General features: G+C 46.3%; 1 protein-coding gene across 1 annotated transcript in view; it reads right to left on the reverse strand.

Annotated features, from left to right (window-relative positions):
- The window catches only part of LOC122552616 (thrombospondin-2-like), a 73,896-nt gene that overhangs the window by 40,718 nt on the left and 16,735 nt on the right, over positions 1-16,443 (reverse strand). The window contains exons 5-7 of the mRNA XM_043695381.2: positions 13,077-13,273; positions 11,875-12,015; positions 2,983-3,076 (exon numbers count right to left, since the gene is read on the reverse strand). Of these exons, the coding sequence (XP_043551316.1) occupies positions 2,983-3,076; positions 11,875-12,015; positions 13,077-13,273 (432 nt within the window). The remainder of the gene's footprint in view (positions 1-2,982; positions 3,077-11,874; positions 12,016-13,076; positions 13,274-16,443) is intronic.

Here is a 16,443-nt window from a genome sequence, read left to right on the forward strand (position 1 = left end):
CTGCGGGTTTCATAAATAACAGGAGTTGTTCACACCGCCAAATCCTTTGGAAGGTTTTGATATTCCTTACTCTGAATCCAATTATGGTCATAATCATGACCCAAAACTGAGCCTGCAGTGACTGAGATCGATGTACATTCATCAGCGCAGTACTGAAGGAGGGCTGCTCTGTCAGAGCCGCCTTCTTTTGTGTGAGACATTAAGCCTTGACCCCTTTTGCCCCTCTCCAGTTGAATGCCAATGACCTCAGGGTTCCCAAGAATGGTACAAAACATTCTCCCTGGCTCTGGTCAGAATTTCTCTCTCAGCTGACATGATCAAAGCAGCTCGCCAGTCATGATCTCATTACTCTTGGTGGGAGGCTTGCTGCTGTCTTTCTGACATTTGAAGACTTTAAAAGCACCCCATTGACTGCAAAAGGTCAGCCCGAGTTGGAGATTGGTGCTGTGTAAATTCCAATGTGGTGAAGACATTGTGGAGGCTGCCTATCCTTTTGCTTGATTGTAACCTTCTAACTTCCAAACAAGATTCATTCTCCCACCTCCCCTCCTGACAGACCCCAGACCACACAACAAATGTATTCTTTGATCCTTCCTCTGGGATTTATTGCCCTGGACAAGAAGGTGAAGAGCTGATGCAGTAGGAACACCTGGAAAGCTGGAAGGGAGGGAGTTCTGGGATTTGGAATGTAGGATGTATTTCCAAGTCAGGACGGTGAGTGTGTTGGAGGGGAACTTGCAGGGTGCCCTTGCCCTTCTCGATGGAAGTGGTCATGGGTTTGGAAGGTGCTGTTGGAAGAGTCCTGGTGAGTTGCTGCACTGCATCTTGTATAAGCTGTGCATCAGTGACGGAGGAAGGGAATTTTTGAAGGTGCTGGATGTGGTGCCAGTCAAGTGGGCTGCTTTGTCCTGGAAGGTGTTGAGCGTCTTGAGTGTTTTTGGGGCTGCACCCATCCAGGTAAGTGGGGAGTATTTGTGCCTTGCAAGTGATGGACAGGCTTTGGGGAGTCAGGAGATGTGTTACTCACCACAGTACTCAGCGCCTCTGGCCTGCTCTTGACATCACTATTTGTGGTGAATCTACTTGAGTTTCTGGTCAATGGTGACCCCCAGGATGTTGATAGTGGGAGATTCAGTGATGGTAACACCATTGACTGTCAAGGGACGTTGGTTAGATTGTCTCTGATTGGTGATAGCAAGGCAACCACTCCAACAAGCAACCACTCCCTCCATGCTCAGTAGCAGTAATGTGTACTATCTACAAGATGTACTGCAGAAATTCATGAAAGGTACTTAGACAGCCCCTTCCGAAACCATGATCAATTTCGTCTAGAAGGACAAGGCTTTGGAGTTTAGAGGCTGGATTTGGTCCTTAGAGACTCCCTGCTTTGCAAATTACTGAACAGACTGTCCACTCCAGTCCAGTATTCTAACCTCTGAATGCCAATGCCCAGCCTTCCAGAATCTCAGAGGTGTTTCTGAGGCTGCTCAGTCCATCGTGTCTGCACCAGCTCTTTGCATGAGCATCATTACCTCGTGCCAGTTCCTTGCTTTCTCCCCATACAGATTAGTTTTACCCAAAACAATCAGCTATTTCTCTCAGTAGTGCTTTCCATCCTCTAACTACTTGCTGAGTGAATAGGTATTTCTCCCTGCACTCCACACTTGATCCTTTTGCAAATCAGTTGACACCTGGGCTTTCTGCTTCTTGATCTTTTTGCAAGTAGGAACAACGTCTCCTGATTCACTCTGTCCTGACCCTTCCAGATTTTGAAAGATCTTTCAGCCTTGTTCTCTCCAAGGAGAACAGTCCCAACCTCTTCAATATATCCTCATTGCTGAAATTCCTTATCTCCGGAACCATTCTTGTAAACATGAGGCTCATTGACTGGCTGTCAGTGTGGAGTCCCAATTGCAGGCTGTAAAGGTAACCAGGAGGAGCAGGTTGACGAATGGGGGGGTGTCATCGACTGCTTCGCAGCTTGTTCTCAACTTGCTGTTGAGCAGAAGTTACAGCTTTGGTCATTCATCCAGATCATCCCTCGTTCGGATGCTTCTCTTGTTTTCCTCTCAGTTGCTTCCTGTCTGAAGCTCTGTGGTTATCAGGTTGACAAAACACACAGAATTCTCACAGCGTAACCAGTTTTCTGTGGCTTCCCCAGGCTAGCTTCACCCGTGGCTCAGGGACAAACTCCTTTCGAAATTTACAACCTTCAAACACTTGCCCGCACAGCAATACCACCCCTCCCACCCCACCCCAGACCCATCGCGATGATCCACTCTGACCTCCCTCCTTATTGTCACCGTGAAAACGAATCCTTATAAATAAAAACTCCACATTAAAAATGGCATTCTCAAAGAAGAAAGCCTTTCTCAAAATGTAGGGGTTAAATTGCTACAGGATCTGGAATCTGTACTGAAAACCACAAATGCTGGAGCCCACTGTGGGTCAGACAGCATCCATGGAGAGGGAGCAATGTTGTCTGACCCACTGTGAGCTCCAGCACTTGTTGTTTTAAGCACAGCCTTTCTCATGTCACCCTTGTGGAAGGTGTGTTCCTTATGGAGTAAGTGAAACCTCCAGCAGCCTCACTGAGAACGGGCAGGAGAGATGTCCAAGGAGATGATCTTTTGCATTGATGCTGACTGAGGGATAAACACTGGTTGGGACACTAGGAGATAATCACTGTGACATCCACCTGAGGGTGCAGGGGATTCACAACCTGATCTTGCTGGATAGCTCAGTTGGTTGCATGGGTGGTTTGCAATGCACAGTACCACCAACAACACAGGTTTGATTCCCACACCAGCTGAGATCACTGCGGTAAGTCTTACCTTCAGGTTAAACTCACCACTAGTCATCTCTCTACCTGAGAGAGCAGGAACTTTACCTTGAACTGGCATGTCATTGGGGGGTTAAATCCTGATTCCAGCACGGCAACACAACTAATCAAACTCTCCGCATTTCAAGAAATATACTTACGGAGACAGGAAGGGCAACACTCTCCTTCAATGAAAGACGGATTGGCACAGGACACTGGCGGGCACGTGATCCTCCGGCAGATGATGCTGAAGTCCTGCAGTGATGGAAAGGAAGGTCAGCCTTTTGAATTCCTGAGAAACCCTTCTCTATTCTGTGTTCATTTGAAAGTAGCAGCCCCGCTCTCAGTCTGGGTAACTGTCGCACAGCCCTGCATTCTGGCTCAGGTGACCAGAACAGAATGACACCAACGCCATGGATTCACTGCCCATGTTGGATAAGGTCGCTCCTTCCGACTCCATCACCCTCCTCACCTGAGCCACGGTGACCCTCAGGTTAAACCACCCCCAGTACCGCGCCCCACCCCACTCTCTCTCTCTTATGAGAGGATGGGGCTATGGTGAGATTACTTTATTCTGAGATGTCATCTAACCCATCATTCTCACTTTCTGGGGTCCTGCATCCTAACTCCTCGCGCTATTTCTCCACCTCCCCTTCCCAGCACTCTCCGCGTGTGCCAACCTAATGCTGGCCTCAATGTTAGCTGCCTTGAGTAGTTTTTAAAAATTATGTCCAGACCTCCCCACAGTCTCACATCTCCCATCCACCAGCCCCCCTCCTCCATCCCGATAACAATCGCCCCTCATCCCACCTCAGAAATAACTGCATTTCTCAGACTCCGGTCTCTTTTACATCCCCAATTACATCCTCCCAAGACATCAGACCCTTCTCTCTGGAATTTCATCCTCATGCTCTGTACCTTTTCTTTGATCTCTGCTCTTATACAATTTACAATGTGCCTCCTGTGGCCTAACACCCCTGAGGGCCTTACAACTGCTCCTTCCAAACCCACACCTCGCCCACTCAGAAGGAGGTAACCTGCAGGCCTGTAGCAACTCCAACCCTCATACCCTCCTGATGTGACTTGCTCCTTCAGTGTCACACTGGCCGCAGGGTCCTAGGTCTCCCTGTCTAACAGCACTGTGGGTGCCCCTCCACCCCAGTGATGGTAGTGGTTCAAGGCAGCAGCTCACTACCACCTTCTACAGTGGGATTAATAAATGCTAGTCTATATCCATGGGCGGCACGGTGGCTCAATGGTTAGTATTGCTGACTCACAGCACTAGGGACCCAGGTTCGATTCCAGCCTCGGGCAACTGTCCTTGTGGAATTTGCATGTTCTCCCTGCGTCTGGGTGGGTTCCCTTTGGGTGCTCCATTTTCCTCCCGTGATCCAAAGATGTGCAAGTTAGGTGAACTGTCTGTACTAAATTGCTTGTAGTGTTCAGGGATGTGTAGGTCAGGGTAACTGAATAGTAACGAGGGGCGGGTTACTCTTCGGAGGGTCAGTGTGGAATTGTTGGGCCGAATGGCCTGTTTCAACACTGTCGAGGATTCTATGATCCAGTGACACTCAAGTTCCAAGATCAACTCAAAGTAAGCGCCGGTTTCAAACTTTCTTTGGGATGTTACACTGTATTAAACGTGCCATCTAAATGCAACTTGCCATTGTTGTCAACAGCCCACACGATGGCTAATTCTTCACTCCTGTGCTACAGGGAAAGTGCAGGAAAATGGAATTGGAATAGCTAGATGCACAGAGACAATGAGCCTTTTCAATGCTGTGAAAGCTCTGACATCCAGGAGAGCGCTCGTGAGGCTGGTACAATGACCTACAACAAAAGCAAAGCTGGAAATCCAAAATAAAAACAGAGTGCTAGAGAAACTCAGCAGGTCTGGCAGATTCAATGGAGAGAGAAACAGAATTAATGACTCCTTTTCAAAACTGGATAGCTTTATGCTGTAATATAATAAGGGCAGTGGGGACAAATGGACCAAAACAATGGGACAAGGTAAGGTAAGAGGGCAAGGGAGATTAAAGATCCAAAGTGCTATGGAGCAGGAATAGTCCTGCAAAGGCTTGGTGTTGGGGAGAGATGGTGTGAGCTACAGCCTGTGTCCATGCTGGTGAGACCACACCTGGAGTAGTGTGTGCAGTTTTAGTCTCCTTATTCGAGGAAGGATGTTCTGGCGATGGAGGGAGTGCGATGAAGGTTTATCAGAATGATTCCTGGGATGGTAGGGGTGACGCATGAGGAGAGACTTGATTGGTTAGGATCACCAAAGAATGAGGGAGGTTCATATAGAAACCTGTATAAGGCTGTAACAGACTGGACAGGGTAAACAGGGGAAAGATGTTCGTAATGGCCAGGGAGTCCAGAACCAGGGCTCACAGTTTAGTGATATGGGGATGGCTATTTAGGATTGAGACAAGGAGAAATGTCTCCATCCAGAGAGTGGGGAGCCTGTAGAATTCTCTGCCACAGAAAGTAGTTAAAGCCAAAACACTGATTATTTTCAAGGAGCTAGATATAGTTCTCAGAGCTAAAGGGATAAAAGGGTATGGGGATGAAAGTGGGAACAGGGGACAGAGGTGGATGAACAGCCAATATCCTTCTGAACAGCAGAGCAGGCTCAAAGACCAGAATGTCGGTATTTTCTGCACTTCTACTCCTCAGGTGGCAATGCTGAAATGGGATGAACTTCATGTCTGAGTATGTTGTTTTAAAAAAAAATGGTATTTTTCAATTACCAGCAGGACCTGAATTCCTTGCATAACTCAGTATGGGGTAGCCTCAGACTAAAAATCAAACATGCAGCTTAAAAAATACCGTGGGATCTGAGAGTGGTTTATGCAGGTATAATGCTTCCAAATCTCAACCGCCTGTCAGGGCAGTCCCAGTAACTCCACCTCCCCCCCTCCCCGAGTGTACTTCCTTTGACCGTATAACTGCCCCCATCCTGAAGGTCAGAACCTCATGAGCTGGCTTCTTGCAGATGCACACGCTCAGAGTCTCTCCTCAGATGACCACCAGATTTCCGAGCACAAGAGGAAACAAGATCAGTTTCCCGATGTTTCATCGCAATTACTTGAGGGCTTCACTCCTCTCAGACGCAGAGATCTGCTCTGTATTATCTCTTTCAACGAAAGAGATTTTAAAGTGCCAATATGAGTCGCATTAAAAATGGAACTGCTTCCCTGAATTTTAAACACATGGTGCCAAATATGCATGACTGACAATTGAAAGAATTGAACCTTTTAACTTGTACACCCAAATAAGAAAGAGAGCCTCCAGGTTCAGCACTTCCCTCGGATTCCAAATATTTAAATTGATTTATTCCCAGCTTTATGTTCCAGCTAATGAGATTTGCAATGCAGGCTGGGAATGGTCCATCCTGCAGGGTGCAGCCATTGACGTTTGTAGCATTTGACCTGAAGGTTGGGACCTGCACTAACTGCCATTAAGACAGAGGTATCTCGGAGAATAAAAGAGCTGAACCCAATGACTGAAAGTCTGCTGCAAAAGGGCGATCTGCTGTTGAAGGTTTCTATCTTGCAATTGTCTGGATATGAGCAAGAATGCCAAATTTGTGACCATGTGTTTGGTATTCTTGCCTTATGTCCTGCTGAGAGCGAGTCAAAAAGCTTTGATGGTGTCTCTCTCTCTCTCTCCCACAATAATCAAGTTCTGGGTTATGACTCTTTGTCTCATAAAGAGTTTCTGGTTTTTATACTGGCTCATCCAGATGCAACGACACTGTGCGTTCAGCGATGAAGCACACCATACAGACTGAACTGCAGCTTATGTGGACATTGAAGCTAAGCAGGAAGAGAGTGGAACTGGGACAGCACTGCAGTTTGGGCATCATCCAGAGAAAGTGTGTGTAGGAGAGAGTGTGCGAGAGAGAGAGAGAGAGAGAGAGAGGGGGAGAGGGAGTGAGAGTATGTAAGTGCATGCATGAGACAGTGAGTGCGCGAATGTGTGCTCTTTTAAGACACTTATACTGAAGTCAGTGCAAAAAAGGCAATTTTGTTTTTAATTAGGAAATTTGCTCTGAGTGTTCAAAGAAAGTAGTGGTTAATGAAGAGGCGTTTTTTGTTAATGCAGTGGGCTGTGATCTGGAACCCGTGGTCTGATGAACAGGTTGGTGGAAATAGAGTCAACAGTAGCTACTGAACGGAAATTAGGGAATTACTTTAGAAGGAAACCTCTGGAGGGCTGTGGAGAAGTGCACAAGGAAATGGGATCAGTTAGATTGCTCTTTCAAAAGAGCCAGAACCACCTTGATGGGCCAAAAGGCTTCGTTTTGTGCTGCATCGATTTGTGATCCATCGTGAGGTGTTTCACATGAACTTCCTTCAAGCTCTGGATCACATGCACAGCTGAGAAAGTACCAGCACTCCCTCAGGTTGGTGCTGAAGAACATCGCAGCAGAACAGGGGTTTTGCCGTCACATCGAGCACAGTTTTTAATCTGGGAGGCACTGAGCAAGGAGAGTTGGTGCCTAACGATCATAGAGGGATAGGCAGCCTCGTCCACACTGCAGACCGGGGCTTAATGCACAGGGAGAGAGAGAGAGAGAGAGAGAGAGAGAGAGAGGGAGGAAGAGAGATGGAGAGAGAGAGGAAGAGAGGGAGGAAGAGAGAGAGGAAGAGAGAGAGGAAGAGAGAGAGGAAGAGAGAGAGGAAGGGGAAGAGAGAGGGAGAGAGAGAGGAAGAGAGAGAGAGAGAAAGGGGAAGAGAGAGGGAGAGAGAGGAAGAGAGAGAGGAAGAGAAAGAGGAAGAGAAAGAGGAAGGGGAAGAGACAGGGAGAGAGATAGGAAGAGAGAGAGAGAGAGAGAAAGGGGAAGAGAGAGGGAGAGAGAGGAAGAGAGAGAGGAAGAGAGAGAGAGAAAGGGGAAAAGAGAGGGAGAGAGGAAGAGAGAGAGGAAGAGAGAGAGAGGAAGAGAGAGAGAGAGAGAGGGGGAGAGACAGAGAGGGGGGGGAGAGAGAGAGAGGGAGGAGAGAAAGAGGGAGAGAGAGGGGGAGAATAAAAAGCACTGAATTTATAATCCACCTTTCAGAACCTCAACCTGCCCCCACACCACTTTAGGTCAGGAAATATACCTTTGAAAAAGAGCAGTCATGACAATCGATCAATCAGTCTGTGCCCAGCAAGTTTCAACAAGATAAATGACCAGGTTGACTGTTCCTTTGTGCTGTTGGTTGAGGGGTAAATATTGGCCAGGAGTCCGGGGAACATATGCAATGAGATCTGTGGCCCGATAATGATTAAACACACAGCCGTTGGAAGGGCTGCCTCCGACATAAGAAGACTGATTGGAAACATCATGATCGAAACCTTTCGTAGACTTCAGTTACATCTGTTACAAATCTGATTTTAAAAGTCATTATTCACTCTTTGGTGTGGTTTGTGTTTCCAGGCCAGGAGCTGGTGGTGTGGTTATTACACCGACTCTCCACTGCGCCTCCCAGCCCCAGCTTTTACAGTGGATCCCAAAAACTCCAAGGAATCCGGCCGATGGTTCAGATGAAACTAATTATTGCCTATTTATTGACTTTACAGCTGAGCATAAAACATATGTAGGAAATCTGGCTGAGGCATCAATAGGAGGCAAAGTCATTCGAAGAGAGAGAGAGGATCCACATGTCATGAGAAAAGTCACCAAAGTCTACGGCACAAAAAAATGGATCACTCAACTCAACGGATCCATACCACGTTCCTGTTCCAGATCAGCCTCCTTCTAACTTCCATCTAACTCTGACAGCATAAACTAGCAATCAAATCATCATTTGGTAATACTGAACTTGAGCACCGCTGAAAAAGACACACTTTGTTAAAGCTTTTCATCTTGCAGTCATCAGGACAATTCACACAATTCTGAGGAAGGGTCACTCAACTCGAAATATTAACTCTCCATAGATGTTGCCAGACCTGCTGAGCTTTTCCAGCAATTTCTGCTTTCGTTTCTGATTTGCAGCATCAGCCACTTGTCCAGTTTTTATTTCACAAGATTACCAATTTAATGGCAACACCAAATGGTACGGTATGAGAGGAGAATGGCAATTGATTGGCAAGAGCACGCTGGAAGAGGCGATGTCATGGAGAGTTACACAGAGTCCACCAATCACATTCTTCTCTTACAATTGTTGGTTTCCCGTTAAATTGGTTTTCTTGTGAAATGTCCTGATGAGTGTAAGATGACAAGCTTTGACAGAATGTGCAATTTTCCAGCAATAAACTTGTATTCCCTTCTCCCTTGAGTGCTTATCCATCTTTGCCTCGAATGCTATTCACCTCAATTCCTTACGTACCGTGTTCCATATCACGACAGCATCCCTTCTTCTACTCGAGCTAACCCCCTCATTATCTGGAGGACCTTGATCAGATTACCCTTTTATTCCCTCAGAGAAAACACTCCGAAGTTTTCCTCCGCCCTCTGAAGAAAGCTCAGGGAGTCTCTCTCCCACTGCGATCCCCAGGTTCACCATCACACCAACACATCCCCGCACGCGATCCTCCCTCCCTCCACATATTTCTAGGCACCTTCCCCCTCCCCAGTCCTGTCGAAGGGTTGTGGCCCAAAACGGTGACTTTCCTGCTCAGAGTCATAGAGATGTACAGCATGGAAACAGACCCTTTGGTCCAACCCGTCCATGCCGACCAGATATCCCAACCCAATATAGTCCCACCTGCCAGCACCCGGTCCATATCCCTCCAAACCCTTCCTATTCATATACCCATCCAAATGCCTCTTAAATGTTGCAATTGTACCAGCCTCCACCACTTCCTCTGGCAGCTCATTCCATACACGTACCACCCTCTGTGTGAAAAAGTTGCCCCTTAGGTCTCTTTTATATCTTTCCCCTCTCACCCTAAACCTATGCCCTCTAGTTCTGGATCCCCCAACCCAGGGAAAAGACTTTGTCTATTTATCCTATCCATGCCCCTCATAATTTTGTAAACCTCTATAAGGTCACCCCTCAGCCTCCGGCGCTCCAGGGAAAACAGCCCCAGCCTGTTCAGCCTCTCCCTGTAGCTCTTCTCGGATACTGTCTGGCCCGCTCTGCGTTTCCAGTTCCACATCTATTGACTCTGGCTTCAAGCTTCAGCAGCCCTCACTGCCTGCAGCCTGCTTAGTTTTTGTTTTAATGAGTGTGTCCTCACGGCTCTTCTGAATCTTTTTTTTTGTGCTTTGTCCAAAGTCTCAAAATCCTTCAGATAATACGAGCAGAACTAGTCACAGTCACAAAGAAAGCTCGCTGCAAAGTTAACTCACGCTGAAAGCAAATAGGATAAAGGGCCAGTGGGTGCTGGAACAGGACGATAGAGAGCATCAGAAAGTAGAAGAATCTGAGAGCTCGTAAGACACTGATTAATAGAAATTACAGCCCATAAGGTGCTCCCTTCTCCTCCTGAGGATGTATTGGTGTTAGATCACAGCCAGATCTGTCTGAACTAATCCCATATCCTTCACCTTTCTCAACATCTTCACCTTCTTCCTTCACAAAGGTCTATGCTACTCTTTGTCTCTGTTTCATTGGCCATTTGTTGGACTTGATGTTGCGACAGTTTTGCGTGGGAGAAAACACGTTAATCTGGGTTGACTCCCCTGGGGTTAAGTGGAAGCTCAGACAGGAGAAGAGGTGCACTATGGGACCGAGAAAAACACAGGAATCACACAGAGGGAAAGCCTGAATTGTGCAGAGTGGAGAGGGTACAGGCGATCACAGAGTAGGTACTGATACAGATTAATAAGGCCATTAAAACTCTGGAGATAGTTTGTGTTGTGATGGGAGTGAAAAGCAACATAATTATTTAAATTTGTGTAGAACGTCAGTTAGACCACATACGGATTGTTGCCATGAATGGTTAACGGATGAAGAGGATAATGGGGAAGGTGCAGGGGAGATTGATTGGAACAATTCCAGAACTGAGATCTTGTATTGATCAGGAAAGATTGAAAAATCTTCTGATCATTTCTCTAAATAAGAGGAAACGGGGAAGGGGAGTGGGTGGGGTCCCAGTAGAGGTTATGCAAGGGAAAGCAAAGATTATAGGCGTTCCCCTGAATGGTAAAACCCAGAAACTAAATATGAATTTGTCACAACATAGAGTTTCACACAAACAGCGGTGAAGATGGAGTTCACTACTACAAGGACTGGCTAATGCAAGAACACTTTGCATGTTCCATCGTTGGTGGAATTTGCGCTCTTTCACAGATACCTCCACTCGCTCACACTCCCCAATGTTGAGAAACTATGGTTGACGAGAGTTTGCAGTAAACATCAGTTAACACAGACCAGAAGCTGAACAATCAAGCAAAGGAGCAGGACTAAATGTTTGCCTTCCCTCGAGAAACACTTTTTGAAATTAGTTACAATACCTTTGAGGTAACTTTAAAACAATGACATCAAATATCTAGTACAACTGAACAAAATCCAAAAGAGTTGTGCTTCCTGATTACAGCATGAATTACATTTGTGATTATACTTCATAAATTTGGAAAACATTTCCACCTCACCAATTTAGGAAATTACACTTCTGAGAGATTAACTGTCTCTCGGTCATGCAGAACTTTAGCTTCTCACTGAAAAAAAAAGACGTTGCTGAAAGATTTTTATGTTTTGCACTCATCAGAACAAACGCAAGAATGTCAAATTTCAAACAATCCCAACAATTTATAATGGAGGGGGAACTGGTTGTCAGGTCAACTCTGATTGGTCAATGTGTTGCCAAGGTGATATTACAGGCTCCCCAGGCTCCTAGTTAATTCAATCAAAAAGGTGCAAGGCTTGAACATATTCTCCATGGCAATACGTCAGCCAATCAGAGTCAATCAGCACAGTCTTCCTGTGAAATATACATTGATGCGCTCGTTTGTGATTTGGCATTCTTGCACTTGTCCTCATGACTGCAAGATGAACACCTTCAGCCGTCTCCTTTCAGCAATAACATAAACAACTGCTGAAACAAAATAATGTCTCATCGATCCATGTGTTTGCGAGGAGGGTGTTGGAAAGCCAGGGGAAACCTGGGAACACTGGCCTCACCTGACAGGTACATTTGGTACAGCTGTCCACTGTCCACTCTTCCTCATTGTCAAAGAGACGCCCACTGTGCCAGCACTGTCCTGGTCGCACGTTCTTCAAAGTGTCATCGAGAATATCACGAATGATTACATTTTCCTCGGTCTGCGAAAAGAAAGGATTTCCAGGTGAAGTAATGTTTCTGTGTCATCTAATTAAATCCTTGTTTGTCACTCCTTTTTCACTACACTGTGCCTAATTTCCTGATGCTACTCATTACATTACAGCTACGGTTAATGGTGATCATGCCCATTATAAGTTGAATGTACAGATGCACAGTTATAATCATAGAGTCATAGAGATGTACAGCACGGAAACAGACCCTTTGGTCTAACTTGTCCATGCCGACCAGATATCCCAACCCAATCTAGTCCCACCTGTGAGAACCTGGCCCATATCCCTCCAAACCCTTCCTATTCATATACCCATCCAGATACCTTTTAAATGTTGTAATTGTACCAGCCTCCACCACTTCCTCTGGCAGCTCATTCCATACACTTACCACCCTCTGTGTGAAAACATTGCCCCTTAGGTCTCTTTTATATCTTTCCCCTCTCACCCTAAACCTATGCCCTCAAGTTCTGGACTACCCCAGCCCAGGGAAAAGACTTTGTCTATTTACCCTATCCATGCCCCTCATGATTTTGATGTCGGAGGTCATGCCTCAACCTCCGACACTCCAGGGAAAACAGCCCCGGCCTATTCAACCTCTCCCTATAGCTCCATAGCTTTCAGCCTCCCCGGGGTTTACTTCACCGAATTCACTAAAGCTCCTCAGATAGCACCTTCCAAAACCCAAAAACTCACGGCCATCAAAATAAGAAGGGCAGCAGTTACATGGAAACATCACCACCTGCAAATTCCCCATCAAACCACTCATCGTCCTGTCGTGGAAATATATCACTATTGCTGGGTCAAAATCCTGGAATTCCCTCCCTAAGGGCATTGGGGGTCAACCCACAGCACGTGGTGCGAGTCAGGGTTCACCCCCACCTTCTCAAGGGCAACTAGGGATGGACAATAAATTCTTGCCCAACCAGTGACGCCCACTGCCCACGAGTGGCTGAAGGGATTTCGACAATTGCCCCATCCCTCTGCACTTTTCTGGCAGTGCCTCCAGCCTTAGAATGTGCCCTCACAGTTGGCGCTACAACAGGGGCACATACCACTTTGACCAGTCCGTCCGCCAGGTTGCTGACAAGGACCCTCAGTCCGTTCAGCTCCTTGAACATGTTTCCGATGTCACTGCAGGAGTGGTCGCAGAAATCCACAACTTTGTTGGTTTTGTGCCCGATGAAATCGCTCTTGATGGCGGGGCTGACTCCGGCAAATTCTTGGTTTTCTTTGCTACTCGCTGCCTCAGCTGTTCCAGAAAAGTAAGAACAACAGGATCAACACTCATCACGCTCGAGTGCTTTTATAAAACACGAGTCGTCTGGTAGGAAACACAGAGGAGAATCAAGGCAGGCAATACATGGTGGCCAGCCAATGACACACCTATGTGCCGCGAGTGAACTAAAAAAAACATGATAACTGGCACTCGTCGAATTAATGTTCTGGAGACACGGGTTTGATTCAGTAGCTGGGGGAATTTAAATTCAATTAAATAAACATCTGGAATAAATTGCCGCTCTCATTAAGAATGATCGTAAAACTGCTGGATACTTGTTAAAAACCAATCTGGTTCACCAAGTCCTTCAGCAAAGGAAATCTGCTGTCCATATCAGGTACCAACGGACCCTGGGGATAAGTTAGCTCAGCTGGTGTGCGATGTAGAATAACAGCTGACGGCATGGGTTCCATTCCTGTTACTGACTGAGTGCACTGTGAAGGACTCGACCTCATCTATGTCTTACGGTGATCCTCAATGGTCTCTCTTTAACAAAGATTGAGCAAGAGCAGGGTCCTTCGAGCCTACTCCACCACTCAATAAGATCATGGCTGATCTTTTCAGGGACTCAGCTACCTTAATTCCAGATTAGATTCCCTACAGTGTGGAAACAGGCCCTTCAGCCCAACAAGTCCACACCGACCCTCTGAAGAGTAACCCACCCAGACCCATTTCCCTCTGACTAATGCATCTAATACTACGGGCAACTTAGAATGGCCAATTCACCTGACCTGCACGTCTTTGGACAGTGGGAGGAAGCCAGAGCACCTGGAGGAAACCCAGGCAGACACGGGGAGAATGTACAAACTCCACACAGTCACCTGAGGCTGGAAATGAACCTGGGACCCTGGTGCTGTGAAGCAGCAGCGCTAACCACTGAGCCACCGTGCCGCTCAAAGGAATCTATCTTAGCTTTAAACACATTTACCGAAGTAGCGTCAACGACTTCACTGGGCAAGGAATTCCAAGATAACTTTACCTTTTGTGTTATCGGCCTATCTGTGACTCTCAAGCAACGGTTAACCCTGAGAACCACTGAGCCATACCCGACTGTGACAGGACGCAGTGTGGGTGTGGGTGTGTCTATGCCACATGGACTGCAGGATTTGTGAAGGCACCTTACCACGACATTTTATAGCAATAGTTTTTTCTTTGTTCTTGTGTGGGACTTGGGCATCACTGGCAAGAGCAGCACCTTGTTGTCCTGTTCCCAATTGCCCTTGTACCAATTCAGGTGGCAGCCCAGAGTCCGGACTCATGTGTCAGCCAGACCAGGGAACTACAGCAGATTTCTGAACCAGATGGGTTTTTGACAGCACTCAATAATGCTGTGGTCATTATTAGTGGGATTAACTTTAGAATTCCAGAATTATTCATTAAATTCCAGCAGCAGACATGATGGGATTTGAACCTGCAACCCAGAGAGTTAGACTGGGCTGATGGATTACTAGTTCAGTCACATTAGTGCACCACCATCCCATTACCATGTTCTAAGGATGAAATTTAAAAAAAAACTCAAAATGGCCACCCAGCAACAGTTGCTAACGTTTCCCTTGTAGTTGCCAAAGTGATTGGTTTTTATGGAATATGTTCAGGGGATGCATCAGCAGAATTTTAATGGACTCAGCACAGTGAATCTATTTCTGCAGCCCTCACTGGCAACCAAAACAGCCAATTTTACAGACAATTCTCGCATTAGGAGGAGAATCATTAGGGACCAGATTCCAGAGCCAGCATGCATCCAAAATAAATCACTGTGGGGGAAGTGGAAAGTGTAATAATCAGGGAAAAACGATGGCAGATGCCTTTATGTGAAGACTACTGCACTGCCAACGGTTGGAAACTCAACACACACCAGCCTTTCGTCACTTCAATCTCCTTGCTAAGTCTGAAATATTGCCGCTGACAAAATATTACATTATTACTGCTAAACTCCCTCAGACAGAAGTACAACCACCAAACCGTGACATCAACGTCCTTACATATGCAGAATGCTATGCTGCCGACAATGTTAGTTTTGAGTCACTTCCATTCAAGAATGAAAATGAAATCATGAGATAGAAGAAGGATCAGTGCACCCCATCGAGAAAGGTTTCGGATCTTCCCCAGCAAGGCACTCAACTCTCTCTTACACCAACTCCAATTTCTACTCTGCATTATCCTGACTGTGGAGTTCATTCACTCCTGCCTCACTACTGATGGAGTGCTGCTTTACCCAAACAGCTGTTTCATGGTTGAAGTGGGTTACAGCAAGACCCTATCTGCTGTCTCAGGATTTCAGTGCAGTTTTTGGTTAAGAATCGAAGGGATCTCCTTGCTGTCTTGGTCCAACATTTGAACCTTATCCTACAATCGCTGAGGAACAGCTTATCTAGTCATTAATGCATTGCTGCTTCTGGGAGCTTGCTCTGTGCCCAAAGGGGCTGCTGTGCTTTACGTTATAGTGAGAGCACTAAACATTTTACCAGCTGTCAAGTGCTTTTGGGATGGTCAGAGTTGGAGAGAGGTGGAATATAAACACAGGTCTTGTGCTGTTACTTCCTCATGATCCTTTGAAGGTTGGTACAGAATGTTATACTAATGAACTCCACCACATCCTTGCTTTTCCATACAGGATTACAGACCAAATTCCAACCAGCTAATTGGAAAAACGCGTGGCGTAGTGCATATCCTGATGGTTAATGAACCATGTATGCCAAGGCATTAAGGCAAGGTCTAAGTCAAAGGCTAAATAAAAACCGAAAGGACTGCAGATGCTATAAATCAGAGACAAAAATAGAAATTTCTGTAAAAGCTCAGCAGATGTGGCAGCATCTGTGGAGAGAAATCAGAGTTAAGGTTTCAGATTGAGTGACCTTTCCTCAGAACGGAGTGACCCTTTCTCAGGGTCCTGAGGATCACTTGGACTGAAACATTAACTGATTTCTCTCCACAGATGCTGCCACATCCACTGAGCATTTAGAGCAATTTCTCTTTTTGTCTGTAAATAAAAGGTTGAATTATTATTGAAGACCTGTGCTCCATCCTGGATTTGTTTGTAGACAGTGGGATTGGGTAAGAAGCCACTCTCTTATCAGTATCGATGGGCTGTTTGAAATATCACATGCAGAACCAGGAAGTTCCAGCACCAAGCTCTGGATAGA

The sequence above is a fragment of the Chiloscyllium plagiosum genome, unplaced genomic scaffold (genome assembly GCF_037043375.1).
Source record: "Chiloscyllium plagiosum isolate Xiang-an unplaced genomic scaffold, Cpla_swu_hap1 HiC_scaffold_10, whole genome shotgun sequence".
In the NCBI taxonomy this organism is placed as follows: Eukaryota; Metazoa; Chordata; class Chondrichthyes; order Orectolobiformes; family Hemiscylliidae; genus Chiloscyllium; species Chiloscyllium plagiosum.